General features: G+C 46.9%; 1 protein-coding gene across 10 annotated transcripts in view; it reads left to right on the forward strand.

Moving 5' to 3' along the window:
• The window catches only part of Mylk (myosin light chain kinase), a 246,743-nt gene that overhangs the window by 184,425 nt on the left and 42,087 nt on the right, over positions 1-20,231 (forward strand). For all 10 annotated transcript variants that reach the window (XM_078044102.1, XM_078044103.1, XM_078044099.1 and 7 more), the window contains 3 exons: positions 11,149-11,199; positions 12,171-12,298; positions 14,349-14,502. In XM_078044102.1, coding sequence (XP_077900228.1) covers positions 11,149-11,199; positions 12,171-12,298; positions 14,349-14,502 — 333 coding nt within the window. The remainder of the gene's footprint in view (positions 1-11,148; positions 11,200-12,170; positions 12,299-14,348; positions 14,503-20,231) is intronic.

Below are 20,231 nucleotides of genomic sequence, written 5' to 3' on the forward strand. Positions count from 1 at the left end.
AGAAATGAAATCCTGCAGTCTGTCCCTCTCTGCCACGTGCATTACCTTCCACAGTCCCAGAAATGTCCAGTTTCATGAGTGGTCTGTGTGTGTGTGTGTGTGTGTGTGTGTGTGTGTGTGTGTGTGTGTGCGCGCGCGCGCTTTTGTCAAGAGCCAAAAGTACCTAATCTAAGGAGGAAATCCATCTTTCCTGAGGGAAGGGTGAGTGATTTTCCTGTCAAACATTGTGGCCAGATCCTTCTCTGCATGGCCTCCTCTCTCCAGCATGATAGTTTGGTCCTGTAAGCCAGCAGTTGAGGGGCAGAGTGGACAAAGCTTACCCCCACTGTGTCCTGGGGGCCCCTGGGAGCCTCATTGTGGCCAAGCACTTGAAGAGCCAAATCAGTGTGCTCCGAGTGAGCTGACAGGAGGATGAAAGGACATGGAGCAAAGCACCAGTTGACCTGGTGGACACCAGCTCACAGATGAAAGAGGGAGATGGTGTGCGGTGGGCGGAGGGTGGCGGTTAGAATGAGGGAGCCTCCAGGCCAGGTTTTGAAGGAGGAGAGGAGTGTAATTTGTGTGCTTTGGTTGAGGAGGAATGATAACATAAGAGGGAGAGAGGCAGGCAGGAGCTTGGGGTGAAACGGCAGAGGCCAGAGTGAAGGCAGCTGAGCGGACCCCCTGGGCAGCAGCCTTAGCCTCAGGTGCTCTGGCTAGGTCACTTCCCGCTCTCTCAGTCTGCTCTGCCACAAGTGGTTGCTGATCCCATTTTGCAAATGAGTGAAACTGATTCTAAGAGACAAAATTATCATGCCCCAGGGCCTCCCAGCTGGGAAGGAGTATAACTGTGATGCCAAGCCCACTGCACCTTGTCCTCTCAGGGATGTACTCTGTGCTGTCCACACAGGCTGAGCAGAACTTCCTCCAGCCCATGGGGCAGCAGGAGGAGAGAGGGATTGGGCCCCCAGGACTGGCAGAGGTCTGGTTGTCATTCAGCTGGGGGATAGGGAGGGCAGCAGCTGGCACGCATACCTGGATTCAGAGGCTTATCTGGGTGTTTGCTGCATGCCCTCGCTGGGATCTTTTCTATATCTAACTTGAAAGTTACAGAAAAATTGCAAGAATAGTACAAAAAACTCTTGAATGCTCCTTACTTGAAATTCAACAATTATTTACATTTTGTTCCTTTTTTATCATTTTCTATGTATGTACATATATATATATATGGGTGGATGGATCCATATAAGACCAAATTTTATATCCATGCCCTGGACTTCTAACTCACTGTGTGTCTTCTAAGAATGTAATCACAGTGCAATTATTGAAATCAGGAAATTTGATATTGAACAATGGCATTCTCTCATCAACCCACAGTCTACCTTCCAGTTTAATACCAGCTTAATAAGCGGATTCACGAATTTCTCCTATTAGTCTGTATAAGGTGGTGATCTTTTGAAGAGATCAATGAGCATTTTACAACTTGAGTAGCTGGCCCCTGAGTGGGTTCATAATCAGTATTTGATTTTCTATCAATTCATGAGTTCTATGCTTTAGGGTTCCTGTCTCCACTGCGATTTAAGGATTATACAGATGCAACATCCCTTTTATTCCATACCTGGCCTTGAGCCTCATCTCTGACATTGGACCATCCCAGTCACTAGGTTAGACTGTCTCAGATTATGATGCTTTTATTTATTTTTTTAATATTTATTTTTTAATTTTAGGTGGACACAATATCTTTATTTTGTTTTTATGTGGTGCTGAGAATTGAATCCAGTGCCTCAAGCATGCTAGGCGAGCGCTCTACCACTTGAGCCACATCCCCAGCCCATGATGCTTTTATTTTATTTTTGCTATACCAAGGCTTCCCGCATGCATGCCAGGCAAGTGCTCTACCACAGAGCTACATACCAGCCCCACCTCCCATCCACCTTTTTTTTAAGACAGGGCCTCATTTTGTTGGCTGAGTCTGTCCTCAAACTAGCAATCCTCCTGCCTCAGCTCCATGAGTTCCTGGGATTACAGGTGTGCACCACTGAGCCCAGCTGATGCTTTTAAATATCTTCGCCACCACCCCCAAACCCATTTTTGTGTCTCCTTGAAACCAAAAGTCATGTCAATTTGAAAGCAATTTTGGATATCAAACAATGTCCAGTTTTTGTGAAGGTTTCCCCCAAATCAAATCTTTCTTCTAAACATTTTTTGCAGGTTGGGGAAAGTGCTAGGTCCTGAAAGGACTTAAAGGGCTGGAAGCAGTGGCTCAGGAGACTGAGGCAAGAGGATCATGAGTTCAAAGCCAGCCCCAGCAAAAACGAGGCACTAAGCAATTCAGTGAGACCCTGTCTCTAAATAAAATACAAAATAGAGTTGGGGATGTGGCTTAGTGGTTGAGTGCCCCTGAATTCCATCCCCAATACAAAAAAAAAAAAAAAAAAGCGAGGGGGCTGAAAGGAAATGCTAGAGAGGTTAGGATTTGGCATCAAGACTTGCCTGATAGTGAAAGATGTGGGACTGGAGAGAAGCTGAGATTTTTCCATAAACATCTCAAAAGCAGGCAGCAACTCCACTTTCTCCCAACCAAAGTGGTGGCTGATCTATGGGTATAATAGTGCCCAGTGACTTCCATACACATGTGTGTGACCCTGTGATGCCCACCCACCAGGCTGCTACCTCTAATTTCTTCCCCAGCTCACCCAGTATCTTCCATAATTCAATTAACTGGTGATGGGTCCTCCCCAGGAAGAACCTAGGGGCACCCTGCTGGCCCTGCCGCCCAACCATCTTGAGCTGCCTCCTTCACAAATATCCTGATGTTCTATGTCTTGGGGACTTGGGAATAGGTGTTTGCAGTAACCAGAGGAGCTGTGTCCTCCTAAAACCTTCCTAATGTGAAGGAAGGTGAGTGGAAAATTTGCCCAGAGATTTTCATTCTAGCAAAACAACCAATATTTCTTCCCAAGTCTGTAAGGACACACTGCAAGGAGGCCAGTGCATGCGGAAGAGGAAGGGGTCTTGAACGTGCCCCAGTACTGGGCAGCAGGATTCAGCCTTCTGTCCACAGGCTCTCCACAGCCTCTTGGAGTAGGTGCTCGCTTCACACTCAACCCAGCCTATGTCCCTTTCAGGAGCCTTTTGCAGAAAGTGAATGCCGATTTGGGGAATTGTGAAGGGTTTGATGCCTATTTTTAGTTAACTACTTAAAAAGGGAAATGAGAGGCAGAGATCCAGGGACCTGCCTGTACCCAAGGCCATTTAGTGCTAGCTCCCTAATTCTCCTCTCAGACTTTTCACTCTTGGCAGGGATGCACTTATGTCTTCAAGTTGAGTGGTCTGTAGACTGTGAGACACTGAGTCCCTCTCTTCCAGGACAGAAGAAAAGTTCTAGAGGCAGGGGTTAGTTTAGACTTGGTCAGTCTGGACCAGAAGCAAAAGTCAGATTACTTGATGTCAGACATGAGGAAGCTGCTTTCCCCAGCCCTGCCCCAGCTTTCCCATGAGGCTTTCAAATTTGAAGCTTTGATATGTGATTATTTTATTGGGCTACTTCACTTCCAAACTCCGTCTCCTGTCTACTGAGGAGAGCTTAACACCTAGCCATTTTGATCTAGAAGGTGACAGAACAGAGACTTATCCTTGTCACCGAAATTGGCCCAAGGAATCCCAGGGCTCTTCTCTCTCTCAACATCAGAGCCCAGGACTAGGGTGGGGTAATCCTTGGGAATTCCAAGATAACAGAGACCTTTGGGGTTCCTCTCATTCCTTGAGTAGCTACTTATCAAGCATGTGCCAGGTATCGTGCTAAGCACCAGGGATACAGAAGGGACCCTATTGTCCTTAGGCAACTTGCTGTAATACATGCTTATCAGGAGCTGATTTTTTCTTAAATTTTTTTTTTAAAGAGAGAGTGAGAGAGGAGAGAGAGTAAGAGAGAGTGAGAGAGAACTTTTAATATTTATTTTTTAGTTCTTGGCGGACACAACATCTTTGTTGGTATGTGGTGCTGAGGATCAAACCCGGGTCGCAGGCATGCCAGGAGAGCACGCTACCGCTTGAGCCACATCCCCAGCCCTCTTAAATTTTTTAATTTGTTTTAATTAGTTATACATGACAGTAAAATGAATTTATGCACTTTGATATATCATACATAGCATACATAGATGGGTTATATTTTCTCATTTTTCTGATTGTATACGTTGTAGAATCATATCAGTCATATGTACATAAGATAATAATGTCGGTTCCATTCTATTATCATTCCTATCCCCACCGCCCCGCTCCTCCCCTCCTTTCACTTTCCTCTATCTCATCTAAGATAACACTATTCTTCCCTATTGCCCCCCCGCCTCATTGTGAATTAGCATCCACATATCAGAGAAAACATTCGGCCTTGGTTTTGGGGGGATTTTTATTTTGCTTAGCATGATACTCTCCAACTTCAGGAGCTGATTTTGGCAATGGCAGTGCATTGGATGAGCATTGTGGCACATGAACCCAGCCTGGTGGTAGCAATAACTGAGCTAAGACCTGTCTGAAGAATGTGCAAGAGTCAGCCCAGGGAGAGGGGCCCAGCATGTACAAGGAGCTGAAGGCAAAAGGCTGGTGTTGCAGAAACCAAAAGAAATTCAATGTAGAATATAGAGCACTGCCACCCAGGGGACTGTCCAGGGACCATCCATGGCACCTGGAAGCCTGGAATCTATTTTTAACAAGTTCTCCAGGTGATCACAATACATGCTAAATTGTGAGAACCATGGATATTGAGTTTAGAGGGCATAATGGAGGTGCTCCCCAAGAGGGTACAATGGGAAAGAAGGCTGAAGATGGAAGTCAGGGATAGCTCAGGGCCCTTATCAGGTCAGGTGGGCTTGGTCCTGAGTGGCAGTGGGTAGTCACTGGAGAGATTTTAGTCACTGGAATGACTTCAGATTTTTATTTGAGAAAGACAACTTTTGGGGGGCGGGTGACCAATGTGTTAGGAAAAGGCTGGGAGACCAGAGGCCTAGGGGTGGTACCCTTTGGACTGGGTGACAATGAAGGGCATGTGGGCAAATTGAGCAGGTATTTAGTTGATGAAATCAGTGGGCATTTGTGAGTAGATATGGCCTTGGAAAGATGAGGACAGGAGCAGTTTGGAAAGAAGATCCTGGATATGGTTTTGGCAATGTGGGCTTTTAGTATGTTTGGCATCTCCCGAGGAGATGACGGTTGGGTGGTTGGATGCAGAGGTGTGGACTCAGGAAACGGGAAAATGTGGATAGGAGAGGGTGATAGAAAAGAGGACTAAGTACCCAGAAAGTTTGAGGGGGACAGGCTGTGCCAGGAGAAGTGTGTTGTCTGTGGCTTCCTGCCTCTTGGAGGTGCCTGAGCCCCTCCTCAGAGGGGCAAACTTCGTGACAAGTTAGAGGGAGATCTGCCCTCCTCACCCAACTCCCTGTGGCTAGTAGCCAACATGGAATTTGCAAAATGGTTGAATTTCATTTTCCTTCTAGGATGTTCCTCTATGATAGTGGTGGGTATATAAAGGTTGGATTGTTGGAGACGGGCCAGCAGGTAAAGGTAAAGGGCCAGCAGAAATAATAAAATAATAAGCCGTAATCCAGAGAAGAGGAAACTGGGTAGTAACCCAAGGAGTACTAAGAGTTTGGGCATCTAGACCAGCAAGAGGATCCAAATTGGGGAGAAGGAGCACAGGGTGCTGCATGGAAGCCTCATGTAGGTGCAAAGCTCAACTGATCTATAGGTGGCCCGCTAAGTAGCTGAAGGAGCCACAGAAGAAGCGGAGAAATCCTCTGGGGATCTGTTTGTTTGGGAAAGAGGGATGAAGGGGGCGGGGGAAGGGCTGGTGGTAGAGCATGCACTGTATGCTCTGTTTTCTTTATAACAGATTTTATTTATGTTTCTCGCATCTTTTAAATATGGAAACTGAAGCTCTAAGAAGTTAAATAACAAGTTTTAAGCCGCACAGCTTAGTGAGTGACAAGCAGTACTGAACCCAAGTCTAGCTCCAGAGCTTGAGGCCCCTCTGCAGTTCTGTAGGACAGAGAAGGATTCCAAAGACCTGGGTTGGAGCAGAGCCTCAGCCTTAGCTGGAGAAGAAAGCAGCCAGACACCAGATGGCAGGAGGCTGTGGTCCTATTTCTAGCCAGGCCATGCCCGGTTCTATGAACTTGGCAAGCCACCTGACTTTTAGGAGACTCCATCTCCTCCATGAAATGAAAGCAGGTGAGATGCCGTACTTGTGTGTGTTCGGAGTAAGAACCATATGGGGAGCTCCCTCTGAAAGAAATGGGGTTTTAGAATTCAGTGACTCTGCTTCCCTATGAGCCCAGAACATCATTAATGGATTCCAGAAGATGGTCATATAAAATATGGATAGAATACAGAACATTTTTAACATTTAAAATTGTTGTTACCGGCTTCAAATGCTAGCCAACTCAAACAGTGTAGTTCCAAATTTATAGAACAAACAAAAATACAGCCTTCAATCTTATTTAACGGTAACATTGAAAGATCCATATTAGTTAGGACTCTACTTGTAGCCACATAAGTTAACCCAGAGCCACCAAACATAGGGTACGAATTAGGAATCTGATTTCCTGCTGCCCCATCTCCTTGTGAACCCCCAGCTCCCCACCACAGGGACTATCAACCTCCTTCCCCCACCCGACCCTGCCAGAGCTCATCTATAAGCATTATGTGCTGGGGCTGCCGTAGAAAGGCACCATGTGCTGAGTGCTTTAAGCAATAGAAATTTACTTTCTTGAAGTTCTGGAGGCCAGAAATCCAAGATCAAGGTCTCTCTCCTTGTCTTGGAGATGGCCGTCTTCTCCCTGTATTATCACATTACCTGTGTGTGTGTGTGTGTGTGTGTGTGTGTGTGTGTGTGTGTGCAGGTGCCCCCAGTTAGTTGGTGTTTCTTTTTCTCTCCTTCATGCTCTTCCCATGCCACCCCCTGACTCCCCACATATCCCTGCTGCCACTTCCCTCCTTCTTATAAGGACACAAGTCAGATTGGATTAGGGCCCACTCTTATGACCTATTTTAACATAATCACCTCTTTAAAGGCCCTGTCTTCAAATATAAGTCACATTCTTAGGAACTGGGGTTAGGGCTTCAAGGTATGAATTTGGGGAATGCTATCCAGCCCATAATAGTTCCCACCACTACCTCCCACCCAGTTCCTAAGAGAAGGCCTCTTCCTCCTGGGAAAGTCAGATCATCTTTGGTAGACACCCTCTCTCCTTCCCTCTAAGCCTCGACTTCCAGCAGCCCAGGGTGAAGGAGGGCAGGGACTCTGTGTCTTGGCCAGTCATGGGAGTCCACAGTTGGCTTGTCCATGCTCTTCCTCTCTAGATCTTTATGTTCTCCTACCCTCTCCCCTAAGTCCTGGCCTTCTGTCTTCTAACCTGTCCTCTTCTCTCGCTTCAGGAAAGTCTTTGGCTTGGTAATTCCATTCTGTCACCTGGTCCTCTTCTCTTTGGGAGCCCCTTCCCACAGTCTGTCCTCCACCCTTCTGTGGTGGTATTCCTCCTACTAGTCTCAGGTCCTTCCACAGCCCCTCCTCCATGCAGCTCCTCACTGGGAGCCCTCACCTGGGATCAGACCTGGCCCCTTCTCATCTTTCGTCTCATTCTTCGCCCCCAAACAACCAATCCAGCTTCACAGTTCGCTCGTTGGTCACAGGTTTGATTCTGAAAGCTTTCTTTTCTAGTCTCCACCAACCTCTCTCTAGAATTCTGATCCTGGTCTTCTAGCCTACATACACATTGATTCTTTCATCCACCAAATTCACTTGACTAAGCCAAACATATTTTACTCCTAGATACCATATGCCTTCAAAATAATTTTCCCCATCTATCTAAGCAAGAAACCTTAAAGTAATCCTTCTACCTCCCTCTGTCTTTCAATTGTATTATTTTTTTCTGTGTGGGCCCTGGTCAGTGCCTTCTGGGGTTAGGCGGTGGCCTCCTAACAGTCTCCCAGGTGTCAGAACCACCTGTAGGGGACTTTGAGCCCAGTCTAAGGGCACTTTCTGTGAGAACCCTATTCACAAGGAAAAAGGCCTAACTCTCAAACTTGGCATTTGAGACCAGCACTCTCCTGTACAACTTTCTGTAATGGTGAGAGTGTTCTGTCTGCACAGTATGTGAGCTATTACCCACGTGTGGCTCTTAAGCACTCTAAATGTGACTAGTGTAACATAGGAGCCATATTTTTAATTTTCTTTGTGACAGTATCTTCACAGCATTGGACTCTGTTACCAGCCCTGCCCTCAAGACACCCTCCACCATACACCACCCTGCTCTCCGCTCAGAGCCCTGTCTGCTGCTGACCTGGGAGCTCTTCCTTCCCTAGTCTCCAGGTCCTTCTCATGCCCCACAGCCTTTTGACAAGGTCCCCAACCCACAGTGTTGTATCTGTCTTCTGCATGTAAACAACCACACTGACTAGCACATTTTTAAAATTATTATTTCTGTTTAACTTTTCTTTTTGTTTTAGTCAGCTCGTTCACTGCTGTGACTAAAAGACCCAACCAGAACAATTGTAGAGAAGGAAAAGTTTATTTAAGGACTCAGGGGTCTCAATCCGTAGACAGTGGGCTCCATTCCTCAGGGCCTCAGGTGAGGCAGGAATAACATGGCAGAAGAATGTGGCAGACGGAAGTAGCTCACATGGTGATCGGGAAACAGGAAGAGAGGGACTCCACTTGCCAGGTGCAAATATATACCCCAAAGCCACACCCCAATTCCCACCTCCTCCAGCCACACCCTACTACTCCAGTTACCACTCAGTGAATCCCTATCAGGGGATTAATTCACTGATTGGGTTAAGTCTCTACAACCCAATTATTTCTCTTCTGAACTTTCTTGCATTGTCTCACCCATGAGCTATTGGGGGATACCTCAAATCAAACCATAACAATTTTGAAATTATTTCAGACTTTGAGAAAAATTACAAAATGAGTACAAATAATTCTTATATACCCTTCGTCCAGATTCCTCAGATATTAACATTTTACTGTTAAATTTTTCCTATGTCCTTTCCCTCTCTTTTTCTCATCTCTCTCCTTACCTCCCCACCCATATACATATACATACATGTATATACGTATACTTATGTTTTATGAGCACTTTGAAAGAAAGTGGCACCCATAATACTCATACCCGTCAATATCTCAGTGTGGATTTTCCCTAAAAACAGGGATAATCTCTTATAAATACACAGATTGATGGTTAAAATAGGAAACTAACACTGTTACAATACCATTATCTTATTTATTGACCTTATTCAAGTGTTTCCAAATATTCTATAAATATCCTTTATGGAAAAATGTTTAAAAACAAGACATAAAAAAGCCTTTCCAGCTATATACACATCCTAATAGTCAGGGCCTTGAAGATAAGCCTTGACTACATAGTTTGGTTTGCCCCCAGAACCCCGGCAGGAGTATACTGGTTGGCATTTGCCTGGCACATAGAAGACCCTCTGATTTGGGAGAAGGGTGGGTGGAGAATTAACGCAGTGAGCCAGGGTAAGCCTGGGGAAGCAGGCCTCGACCTGGGCCTAGCCATGTAGTTGTAGCCATCAGCTCCGTGTTCTCAGGGTGCTTTTGTTGGTTTGCCTCCTTTCGGCAGCCATCCTGGGGAATTCAGCCAGGTGGCAGGCTCTTCCCTCTGTAGAAATGCATGGCTAATCTTTCATGCAGTTAGCTAAGCTGCCTGTAGTCACCAGCACTGTCAGCCAGCCCAGGACATAGTGCTGCTGCTTTGTGGTCCTCAGAGGCGAAGTTGTGTAATGGTTAAAAGTAACTCACTCAAACAGTTATCAAGGGCCTAATGTGTGCCAGGCACACTGGGTGTGCGGCAGTAAGCAAAGAAAAATCCTTGCCCTCAGAAAGCTTACACTTTAGTGGGTGGGAACTACTAAAAGGAAATAAGTAATAAGGCTTGTCACATGGTACCTGAAGGGGATAGTTCCTCAATGAAGGGCTGGTAAGGAGCCCTGGGGTCAGAGGCTGCAATTTGTAGAGAGTGGCAACAGACAGTCTCATGCGTGAAGTGGCTTCCCCACTTTTTGTATTAACATGTAATTTCCCTGCAGTAGTCTTCACCGCTTCAAGTGCACGGTTCTGTGAGCCTTGACAAACTTGTATAATCACATGATGACCACCCCAGTCCAGATAAGAATTCTGTCGCCTCTGTGCCCTTTGATAGTCAGCCCTCTCACTCCATCTCTGGCAGCCATTGATCTGTTCTCTGTCCTTATAGTTTTGCCTTTTTCTAGAATATCATATACATAGAATTACACAGCACAAAACCTTTAGAATCTGGCTTCTCATAGCTGTAATTGTATGTACCATAGTTTGTTCCTTTTTGTTGGTGAGAAGTATTTCATTGTATCAGTGTTCCATGACCATCCATTCTCCAGTTGAGGGACACTGGCATATCTTTTGATTTGGGGCAATTATATATATGGCCACTGTATGCCTCACAGGCAGGTGTTTGTGTGCATGTACATTTACAGTCACTTCAATAAATAGGTTAGAGGACTTTTGAGCAAAGACCCGAAAGAGATATGAAAACAAGCTATGAAAATAGTTGAGGATATGTCTGCCTATGTACCATATTACTTAGCCAAGTGGATGGATTTGTACTTTCTTTTTGAGTCATTTTTCTTATTTGAGTTATTTAGAGAAAGTAGGGTAGGAAGAGAGGATGCCATTCATTCATTGATCTATTCAACAAACATTATGAAAAAAAAAAAAAAAGCCACCAGTCCACAGTCTGTGACCCAAAGGAAGCCTGGGATCGTTGGATCCACACCAAAGGCTAATTTTAGTTGCTTTATCTGACATAATTTCCTCTATGGCGGTTTCCTGAAAGTTAGGGTAAGAGAGTAGTTAGTTGGAGGTTATCTTCTATGAATAGGACTATGGCTTCAGCATTTTTTGAGTTTTTGATCTCATTGGAGGCTCCAGGGACTCTTCCATTTGATTATGAGGTTGTTTGTAGGAGAAGCTCAGGGAGATGTCTGGAGAGACATATTCAAATGAGGGTTTCCCCCCAGATGAGGGGCCAGTGGGCAAGACAGCATCCTCCCAGGATTCAGGCGCTTTGTGGAAAAACAGAACAGACAGAAAATAACTTGTGAACATTTTCATTTCAGGTGATGCAACTGTGAAAAAGAAACCTGCTCCCAAGACACCTCCGAAGGCAGGTAATTAGTCACAGCCCCACCTGGGGCCAGGCAGTCATCTGCCAGGGGGGCTTTCCTTTACCCAACTAGACTGGCCCACTGGGTATGTGATCAGGAGACCCTTCCCCAGTTCAAACTCTGCATTTATCTAGCAGAATCTGCTCCTTGATCAGGGCCTCTGGCCAGCCTGGTGCCTGGGCCTCTTTCCTGCTGCGTCCTTCCCTTGTAGACATAGCAGCTCTCTCATCCCTTCAGCGAAATTCTGCCATACCCTCCGCCCTCTGCTCTGCCCCCATGTGGAGGACCCACTTTGTGCTGCTTCTGTGTCCTGCTCTGATATGTCTTTGTTCACAGAGTCCCTGACTGTTCTCCACGGAAGGGTGTGAAGTGCATTGATCCTGTTAGCTAGATGGTCCAGGAGTCAGATGGCAGGGCACTACCAAATTAGTGAGTGAGTGAGTTAAGGCTGGTGAGGAGCACTGGGCACAGGGGCTGCAATTTGTAGAGGGCAACTAGGGATGATCTCATGGGTGAAGTGGCTTCTTCCCACTTTTTGTATTAAAGTGTAATTTTCCTGCAGTATTCTTCATCCTTTCTAGTGCACAGTCCCATGAACCTTGACAAACTTGAATAATCACATGATGACCACTCCATTAGCTCCAAACCCATGAACAGTCTTTCCTGTAGGATGTAGGGTATAGGATGTAGATTCAAACAACTGGGGTGAGATGCAAATTCCAGTGTGACCAATAAGTGGAGAATTATGGCATATAAATTGTGTGGGTCACACCAAAAAAAATCAGGATAAAGAAAAGAATAAACCTAGCTTGTTCCTGAGCTCAGATATTCTGGAACAAGGGTCAGCGCCCTCAGTGTTAGCCTGAGGGTTCTGGAAGGCAAGGGAGGAGCCGGCATCCCAGCATGTGACATCAGTGAGGCCAGAAGGCCTGGGATCTCCTCCATCTTGCTCATTTTCTGCCTGTCCTCTCCAGCCATGCCTCCTCAGATCATCCAGTTTCCCGAGGACCAAAAGGTGCGCGCAGGAGAGTCGGTAGAGCTGTTCGGGAAAGTGACTGGCACCCAGCCCATCACCTGTACCTGGATGAAGTTCCGAAAGCAGGTCAGTAACAGGAGGGGGTGGCCTGAAGACAACCCAGAGCCCCTGAGCCAAAAGGAGTGAGAAATGTTTTTCATCAGTTTAGAGAGACCCCCCCCGACTCATACCTACCCATCATCCACCCACCAAACCTAAGTTTTACTAACAGTTTCTTCCAAGTTTACCAAAATCCCTGCTTTATAGATAATTTGTAAAATAAAACTACTCATGAGTCTCATCCCATCATGGTATCTGCCTAAGAATCCCATTCAGAGTCAGGAAAATTAAACCAGGACCTCAGATGACGGCTCAGATACCATGAGCTCTGTGTAATCCCGTACTAGCCTGCTGATTCCTTCTGTGATAACGGCTTAACTTGCCACAGGCTGAAAAAAATCAAGGTGCATCTTAGTGTTCAGAGAGTAAATTATATATTGAATAGAATTTTGGCTCTCAGGCTAGGACTTACAATGATGATTCCTGTGGAAAAGTGTTTGAATTTCCAACGAGCTTTTAAAAGAACTTGAGGGACCCAGCCTTTCTACCACTGCCGCATGGGTAGTGTGTGCCCATGTGTGTGATCAGCAGAGGTCCTGGAATGGTGGGCTGGCTCTGGATCAGGAGCCCTATAGAAGGTCTTCTATTGCTCGTTTCCATGCCATTCAAATTGCTCTAGGCTCAGCAATAAGCTGCTAGTATCAGGGAGGACTGTAGGATGAGAATCAGAGTTGGAGAAGGAAAGCTGGCCTTTGGCATCCCAAGGACATCGGCCCTTGCTTGTCTGGGCTGCTATTATCTGAAATAAGACAGAATCTCATCCCTTTTCAGAGACACCTGGCCAAGTCCCAGCTCTGTCCATCAGTGTTGGGAATGTTCTGTGTCTGTGCTGAATACAGAGGTGCCACTGTCCCTGTGTGGCTGTTGAGCAGTGAGGTGTGGCTAGCAACCGAGGAACTAAATTTTTGATTTCAACTAATTAAAGATTGTTAAACAATTTTGTTGAGATATAATTCATGTAGTATAAAAATTCATCCTTTTAAAGTATATAGTTCAGTAGTTTTGACAGATTCCTAAGGTTGTATAAGCATCATTATCTAATCCTCACCCTCACTCACTTCTTTAAGTTCCAGGCTCATCAGCAGCCATTCCTCCCCTTCTTCCTGCCTCTGACAATGCTACTCTGGGTTCTGTCACCATACACTTGCCTATTCTGGACATTTCATTTAAGTGGAATCAGACAATATTATCACCTTTTGTGTCTGGATTTTGTGTGTGTGTGTGGTGCTGGGGATTGAACCCAGGGCCTCACACATGCTAGGCAAGTGCTATAACACCAATCCCCACCCCAGCCCTTCTTGTAGGGAGACGGGTCCTGGGGATTGTACCCATGGGTGTTTCACTACTAAACTATATCCCCAGATTTTTTAATATTTTACTTTGTGGCAGGGTCTTGCTAAGTTGCTGAGGCTAGCCTCGAACTTGCGATCCTCCTGCCTCAGCCTTCCAAGTTGCTGGGCTTACAGGTGTGCACCACCAGGCTTATCTTAGATGTTTGTTTGTGTTTTCTTTCTTAGCATAAAGTTTTCAAAGCTCACCGATGTTGTAGCATGAATCAGTACATTATTTCTTTTTATAGATGAATAATAAAGACCACATTTTGTTATCCCATTCATCAGTTGATGGATATTTGATCTGTTTCCACTTCACTGAAATTTAAATAGCCACGTGTAGTTCTCAGCCACTGCATTGGTCAGCACAGCAAAGGCGGGAGCCCACTAGGGTGTGTTTTGTGGATGCCTTGGCTCAGATGCATTCTATCATCCCACCCCAGAGTGGTAGCAGGAGACTGGTCCCCTCCTGAGCTAGCTGAGATAGATTGTCCACCATGCCCATCCCTGATCTGGACACCCTCAGGGAGCCTGAGGTGGGAGAGGAGGGATTTAGGGGGGACTCAGAGACAAGATGGAGCCCCCCACAGCTTGTCCAGCAGTGTCTCTTGGAGTAAGAGCCAGGGAGGAGCCCTCTTCCTTTCCTGGCCCAAGTCTCCAGCGGCTGCTCCACCCTCCATCACCAGATCCAGGAGTCCGAGAACATCAAGGTGGAGAACAGCGAGACTGGCAGCAAGCTCACCATCCTGGCTGCACGCCAGGAGCACTGCGGCTGCTACACGCTGCTGGTGGAGAACAAGCTGGGCAGCAGGCAGGCCCAGGTCAACCTCACTGTCGTGGGTGAGTCTGGACACTGGGTGGCATGGAGGTTGGGGGATAGGGTAGGCTGTGAGCCCAGGCGGGATGCCCAAACCTCAGGATCTCACCATTGTCCCATCTTTCTCTTTGCCCACGGCCTTTGTCCCCCAGCCTCCTCTTTCCTAGCTCTTACCCTATATCTGTCCTTCAAGCTGGCGCAGAGCTCTAGACCCTGCCCTCACCCCCACTCCCAGCACCATTTCTTCCTATGAGGCCCCTCCTGGCTTCCCCATCTTTCTGAACACTGGAGATCCTGGGCCCCTCCACTTCTCGCTCCCTCCTGATGGCCTTTAATGCCTTCTCCTTCGTGTCTGCTACCATCTGTGTCCACTTACAAATCCCCACCTGGATTCAGTGCTCCCTTCCAACTTCACTGCTCCTGGGTCTGACTTCCAGGATGCCACAAACTCAAGGTTAGACTCTAGGCTCAGCTAAGACAGTGCTATCCTTGTCTCTGGCCAGCATTGTTTCTCAAGCTCCTCCCACTGCAGGCCTTGACCTCTGACCCCTCTGAGATCCAGGACATCAGGCATGAATTTCCTCAACTTGGTGGCCCCATACCTCCAGGAGTCTACTTCTGTCTCACCATTACTTACTTCACCCTCCAGGCTCTGGGGTGGCCCACCTTGGTTGCACTTAAGGCTTATCCTGTGCTCTAGATCCCAGGTTCTTGGAGATCCACCTCCCTGTTTCTCCTTTATATTCCACCTCTCTGCTCTACTGATTCCTCCCACAGCCCACAGATGTGGCCCCCTTAGCCAAACACACAGGCGTGTAATATTCCGTCTTGCTGTAGTCCCCTGCCCCCCATCTTCCTCTCCTGTCTCCCATCACCCCTTTGGGCAAACCCTCTGCAGGGGACAGTCTCTACTCCAATTCAGCTTCTTCACCCCTAGCGCTCTTTAGCCCCTCACACCTCACTCCCATGCCCCATTAGACTGCAGGGACTGCTCTTCTGAGAGTCCTCCTAATCTGAATTCTACTCCCTTTTCCTCATCTCCAACACCCCGAAATAAGTTGAGTCCCTCTCCAGACCGATTCTCAAGCTCATCTTCCTCTTTCCTAATCAGTTTTCAAGCCCTGGCCAGCTCTCTCCTAAAAACACCAAAATCATTCTCTTAACTGCTTCTCACCATTAGCCATGCTCAGCTCCATCAGTCTTGGCTTTTCAAGGGGCAGGTGCTCAGCACAGCAGAGGGACAAACAGATGAAGTAGCAGACAGATGGAAAGTAGACCATGTCTTGTGCCTGAGTGGCCTTTGCACGTTGAGCTCATGAAAGCCTTTGAACTGGTATTCACTGATGTATTTGATAAGACTTGTTGTGGGTTTTGCATTTGTTCTTGGCTTATGGGGTACTTTTGTGAAAATTAGAAAAAGAGACTCTCTGGGCAAAGTGTCAAATGCACCCCTAGGGTTCATGGCTGGGCCTCAGGGAGCAGAGGTTGACCTCAACCCCTCTACTGGACCCTTATGCAGTGCACAAAATTCTCAAATGTGCATTACCCTTAACTTTGACTCCCTGCTAGCTAGACTCCCCCATGTGTGTTCCTGGTGCACTCACAACAAGTTCTGCATGTTCTGAGGACAGGACTCATGTGGCTTTAGTGCTTGGAACTCTTCCCCTGGAATCTCTCTATGGAAGTATCTAGACATTAAGTCGGAAGCTGGAGAAGGGGACTCTAAAGGACTTTTGTAACCCCGACATTATATGGTGCCCTGGCTTGGATCCCAGTTGCCCTCCTTCATCCTTATCTCATATGCTTAGGACTTGGGACTTAGGTGGACAGGGATGCTTCCAGCCTTTCAGAGAGGAAACGGAAGACTGGTAACAAATAACCGTGCATCAGGGGCCACGTGGGAGCTCATCTTGAGCACTCAGATACCTGTCCTCCAAGTACAACTTATGGGTGTATGAATGGGTACAGAATGTCCCCAAAAGTAAAGGAAGCCTCTGTCTAGAAAATTCATCTAGAGGGTGATGTGCAGGCCTTTTGGAGAAATGTCCACATATCAAGAAGGTGCTGACATCAGCTCCCCCATTTTTTCCACACTGAGTCTTGGGAAGCCCTGCAGCTGCTCCCTCCAGAACCTGAGCAGCTGGGGAAGAGAGAGAGAGTCTTTTCCACCCAGGTGAATAGGGAAGATAGGAGGACAAAGGACAAAGGTGGGGAGACAAGTGAGGTGGCCAATGAACTTGCCCAAAGCACATACTAGAACAGACCCTGGGTTGCAGACCCAGTGAGGCTCCCTAGATGGGAAGAATCACCAGGGTCCCGGGAGAGAGGATTCACCCGCCTGGTCTGCATTTCTCTGTTTGCCTTCTCTCCTGCTCTCCCCCGTCTCTGCCCATGCTCTCCTCCATCTACTTCTGTCATTCTGGCCCATTTCCCCTTTTCCTTTTCTTCCTCTGACCCCTTTGATTCCTTAGGTCAGGAGTTTGGGATCTGAGATTGGGGAATGGTTTCCTCATTCCTAAAGTGGGAAAAGGATCCTCTCCTCACTCTTTCTCTCTTTTGTGACTCCAGGTGCTTATTTCCTTAATTTCCCCCAAGGAGTCAGGAACTTTGGGGGATTGGTCCCGAGAGCTGTATGTTTAGAGCAGTGTCTGAAAGTTGGCTTGGCCCTGCTCCCGAGTCCTATCAGCGGGCATCAGCTTCCACTCTTCCTTGGTGTTCCTGCTCATCTGTCCTGCTTGGGTAATGGGGCTCAACAGCTTTGAACTGTTTTTCTGGAACCAGCGCCCCCACCCCCATCCTGGCCACCCCCACGTGGTGCCATACACTCCCCTCCTCCATCCCCACTGCATGGGCTACAGTTGTGCCCTTTTATGGTTGAGTTTCTTATTCTCCGTGGCCAGTGCTGACAGGGCCATTGGTGTGGCTGCCCGCCAGCTGGCAGGAGTAGCATGCTAAATGCCGTCCTGGGAGGGGAATGGAATGGAGAGCGGGCTTTCTGTCTGCCTCCCCCTCGCAGGGCTAAGAATAGAATTGCTCAATAAAATGAGGACTTGCATTGATGGGAGCAGCGAAGCCACATTCATTCAGGGCCCATGAATTTAGAATTAGTCCAAAATAAACCAGGACTAAGCTGATTTACCTGTGTGTATCCAGGGACAGCTGTGTATTATCTCATCAGCGTTTATTAAGTAGACGTGAAATGTAAATGAGATAAAACAGGAATTGCTCGGCCTGCTCCGGACAGTTCTCAAGCACTTTAGAAACACCTATTTATCGGCCAACTAAATAAGGCCAGTTCAATGCAACTTCCACTTGTTAGCAGTAAACTTCTTTTATGGCATGTTCTTTGAAGCTCTAGTTTCTTTGCAGATATTCTATTATTCCTATTTTTAAAACGATAATAAAAACTAGCCTTTCCCTCAGCTAGTTTCAATGAGTGATGCTTAGCTATTTTGGAGGCTTATTATTATTTTAAGAGGCAGCCCAGGAATTTGAGATGCTCAGTCTCTTCCTGCCCCTGACCCCTGGTCTGCTGCCTGAGGGAGGAGGGAGGGCTGTTCCAGGAGGAGGGAGTGAGCCGCAGATCCAGATAGATTCCTTACCTTCACTCACCCAACACCAGAAAAATAGGTCTCTTTGAATAACTTTAAAAGAGAAAAAACAAAACAGAGAGAACCTCAAATGCCCAATAATCCCCAAATGCCATCTGAGTTTGGAACTTGCATGATTTACAAGAGATTTCCCTTCGTAATGCCTGGCTTGAGCTAAGTAAGATGCTTTCTTGATCTCCTCCTACCCTAGCCTGGAAAGTACCAAGCCCTGAAGCAGGGTCCTGAGGCTTTGTGGAATCTCCTTTTGGCTCTGTCCCTAACTAGCTGGGTTTCCTTGGTGAGCAGAGTGCCTTAGCCTCTGAGGGTGAGGATGATCCATGTAGATGACCATGGGGGACCCTGCCAACAGCTGCTGGATTCAGCACCAGTGGAAAGATGTCCAGGCAGGTTAGGCCCAGCCACAGATGGACTTCACATGGGCACCCACAGAGAGGGCAAGGGCAGATGCTCCAGTGGGAAGCTTCACAGACAGGATCCTCCGTTTTCCCCAGAAATAAGAACATTTACTGAGCACAGAATCCTGAAGCTGGTACCATGAGGGACCCTTTTCTTAGAAGCAATTCCCATTCTGTCAGTCAAGTCTCCAGGGAAGCCTGGGAGAATTCTGAGGAAGTGTGGGGCTCCTGCCCGCAGACACTGAGCCAGCCACCCCTTGGCCAGGCGCTGCCCAGCACATCTTTCCCACACTGTGTCTGTCTTTGGCATGGAGGCTTATGGGAGCATGCTGATCCATCCTGAGGGTTCTCACCTCTAGCCAGCTCAGCCTCTGTGTGGGGTCTGTAGGTACAAAGAACAGAAAACATGAGGCACAGCCCATGGCTCTAAGGAGGCTTCCAATCTTGTAAGACTTCAGAGCTGAGTCTTTTCTGACCCTCTTCATTGGGCACCAATTATGTGGTGAAGTTTCACTTGAAATTAAACCCTCCCTCCCCAAATTTTGTATCTTCTCTTGTGCTATAGGAGGTGAACTATATACTAAGTAAGAGACCCCTGTAACAGGAAAGGTCCAAATACTACCTCTGATACAATGCTCATTCCTCCAACTTATCTTTTCTTGGCCAAAACAGAAGGGAGAAAATTTGCCCATGGAGTGTATCTGCATTCAGGCACACCCGTCCACAACCAGCTGTGTCCAGTCACATGTCTCCCAGGCACTGGGGCAGGGCAGTGAGCATTTCATCTCTCTGTAGGCTTTTTTACTTCCTTAGCTGGTCTTGAGAAGACTTGAACCACTTGCTGCTAAAAGAGTTTAGAGTAATAAACATCTTAGCCAACACCAGAAATGTTTCTAAAAAGACCAATATATCTTTCAGAACAAACAGTTTTTCTAAGAGAACATATTAAACAACCAGTGAAAGTGGTTCCATCACACGTCTCCAGCATGGCTGCAACACTGGGAAGTGGCTCTGACAAGCTCCCAGAATCATTCTCAGGGCAAGATCCAGGCTTGGGTTGTTGGGGACAGATGGATTCTGAGCTGGAATGTAAAAGAAGCAGAGCTGGGGGAGGGGCGAGAATGACTATGTAAATATAAGAATATGTATTTGTATGTGTGCATCCTTGTGTATGTACACACAAGCAGATTTTTCTTCTCTCCGCCTGGTCATGGGGTCATTTGCAGGAATTCCCTTTGGCCTTCCTGTCTAGCTTGGGTGGGAGAGTAGAAGTCAAGTAGTTTACCTGTCTGCATTTGTTTCCACAATCCTTGCAAAAACCCCCAAGAGATAGGTACATATTAACACCATTTTCCAAATGAGAAAGACAGACAAACAGGTTTCAAATTTACTAGGGTTCACATATTTATAAATCCACATAGCATTGTTTAAATTGCCAGTTTGTGAGGCTCCAGGAACTCAAACTATGCTCTGGGGATGAGGGGATTATCTCTACCTAACATACATATCTGTAACCAACCATCTGCAGAAACTAAATCTGAAAAATAGGAGTTTTGTTCAGATATGCAATTAACAACAACAACAACAAAATCATCAAAACTCAAGAATCTCATTAAAGTGTTGACTACCATGGTTTGACCTAAAGTTGGCAGCCTTACTGGTTCTGAGCCCAGATCACCTGAAAAGAAATGCTGGCTAGCCCAGAGGGCCACTTCTTATTAGTGTCCTCAGCTTATTTCCTGTCCC

The sequence above is a fragment of the Ictidomys tridecemlineatus genome, chromosome 3, assembly GCF_052094955.1.
Source record: "Ictidomys tridecemlineatus isolate mIctTri1 chromosome 3, mIctTri1.hap1, whole genome shotgun sequence".
Classification (NCBI taxonomy): domain Eukaryota; kingdom Metazoa; phylum Chordata; class Mammalia; order Rodentia; family Sciuridae; genus Ictidomys; species Ictidomys tridecemlineatus.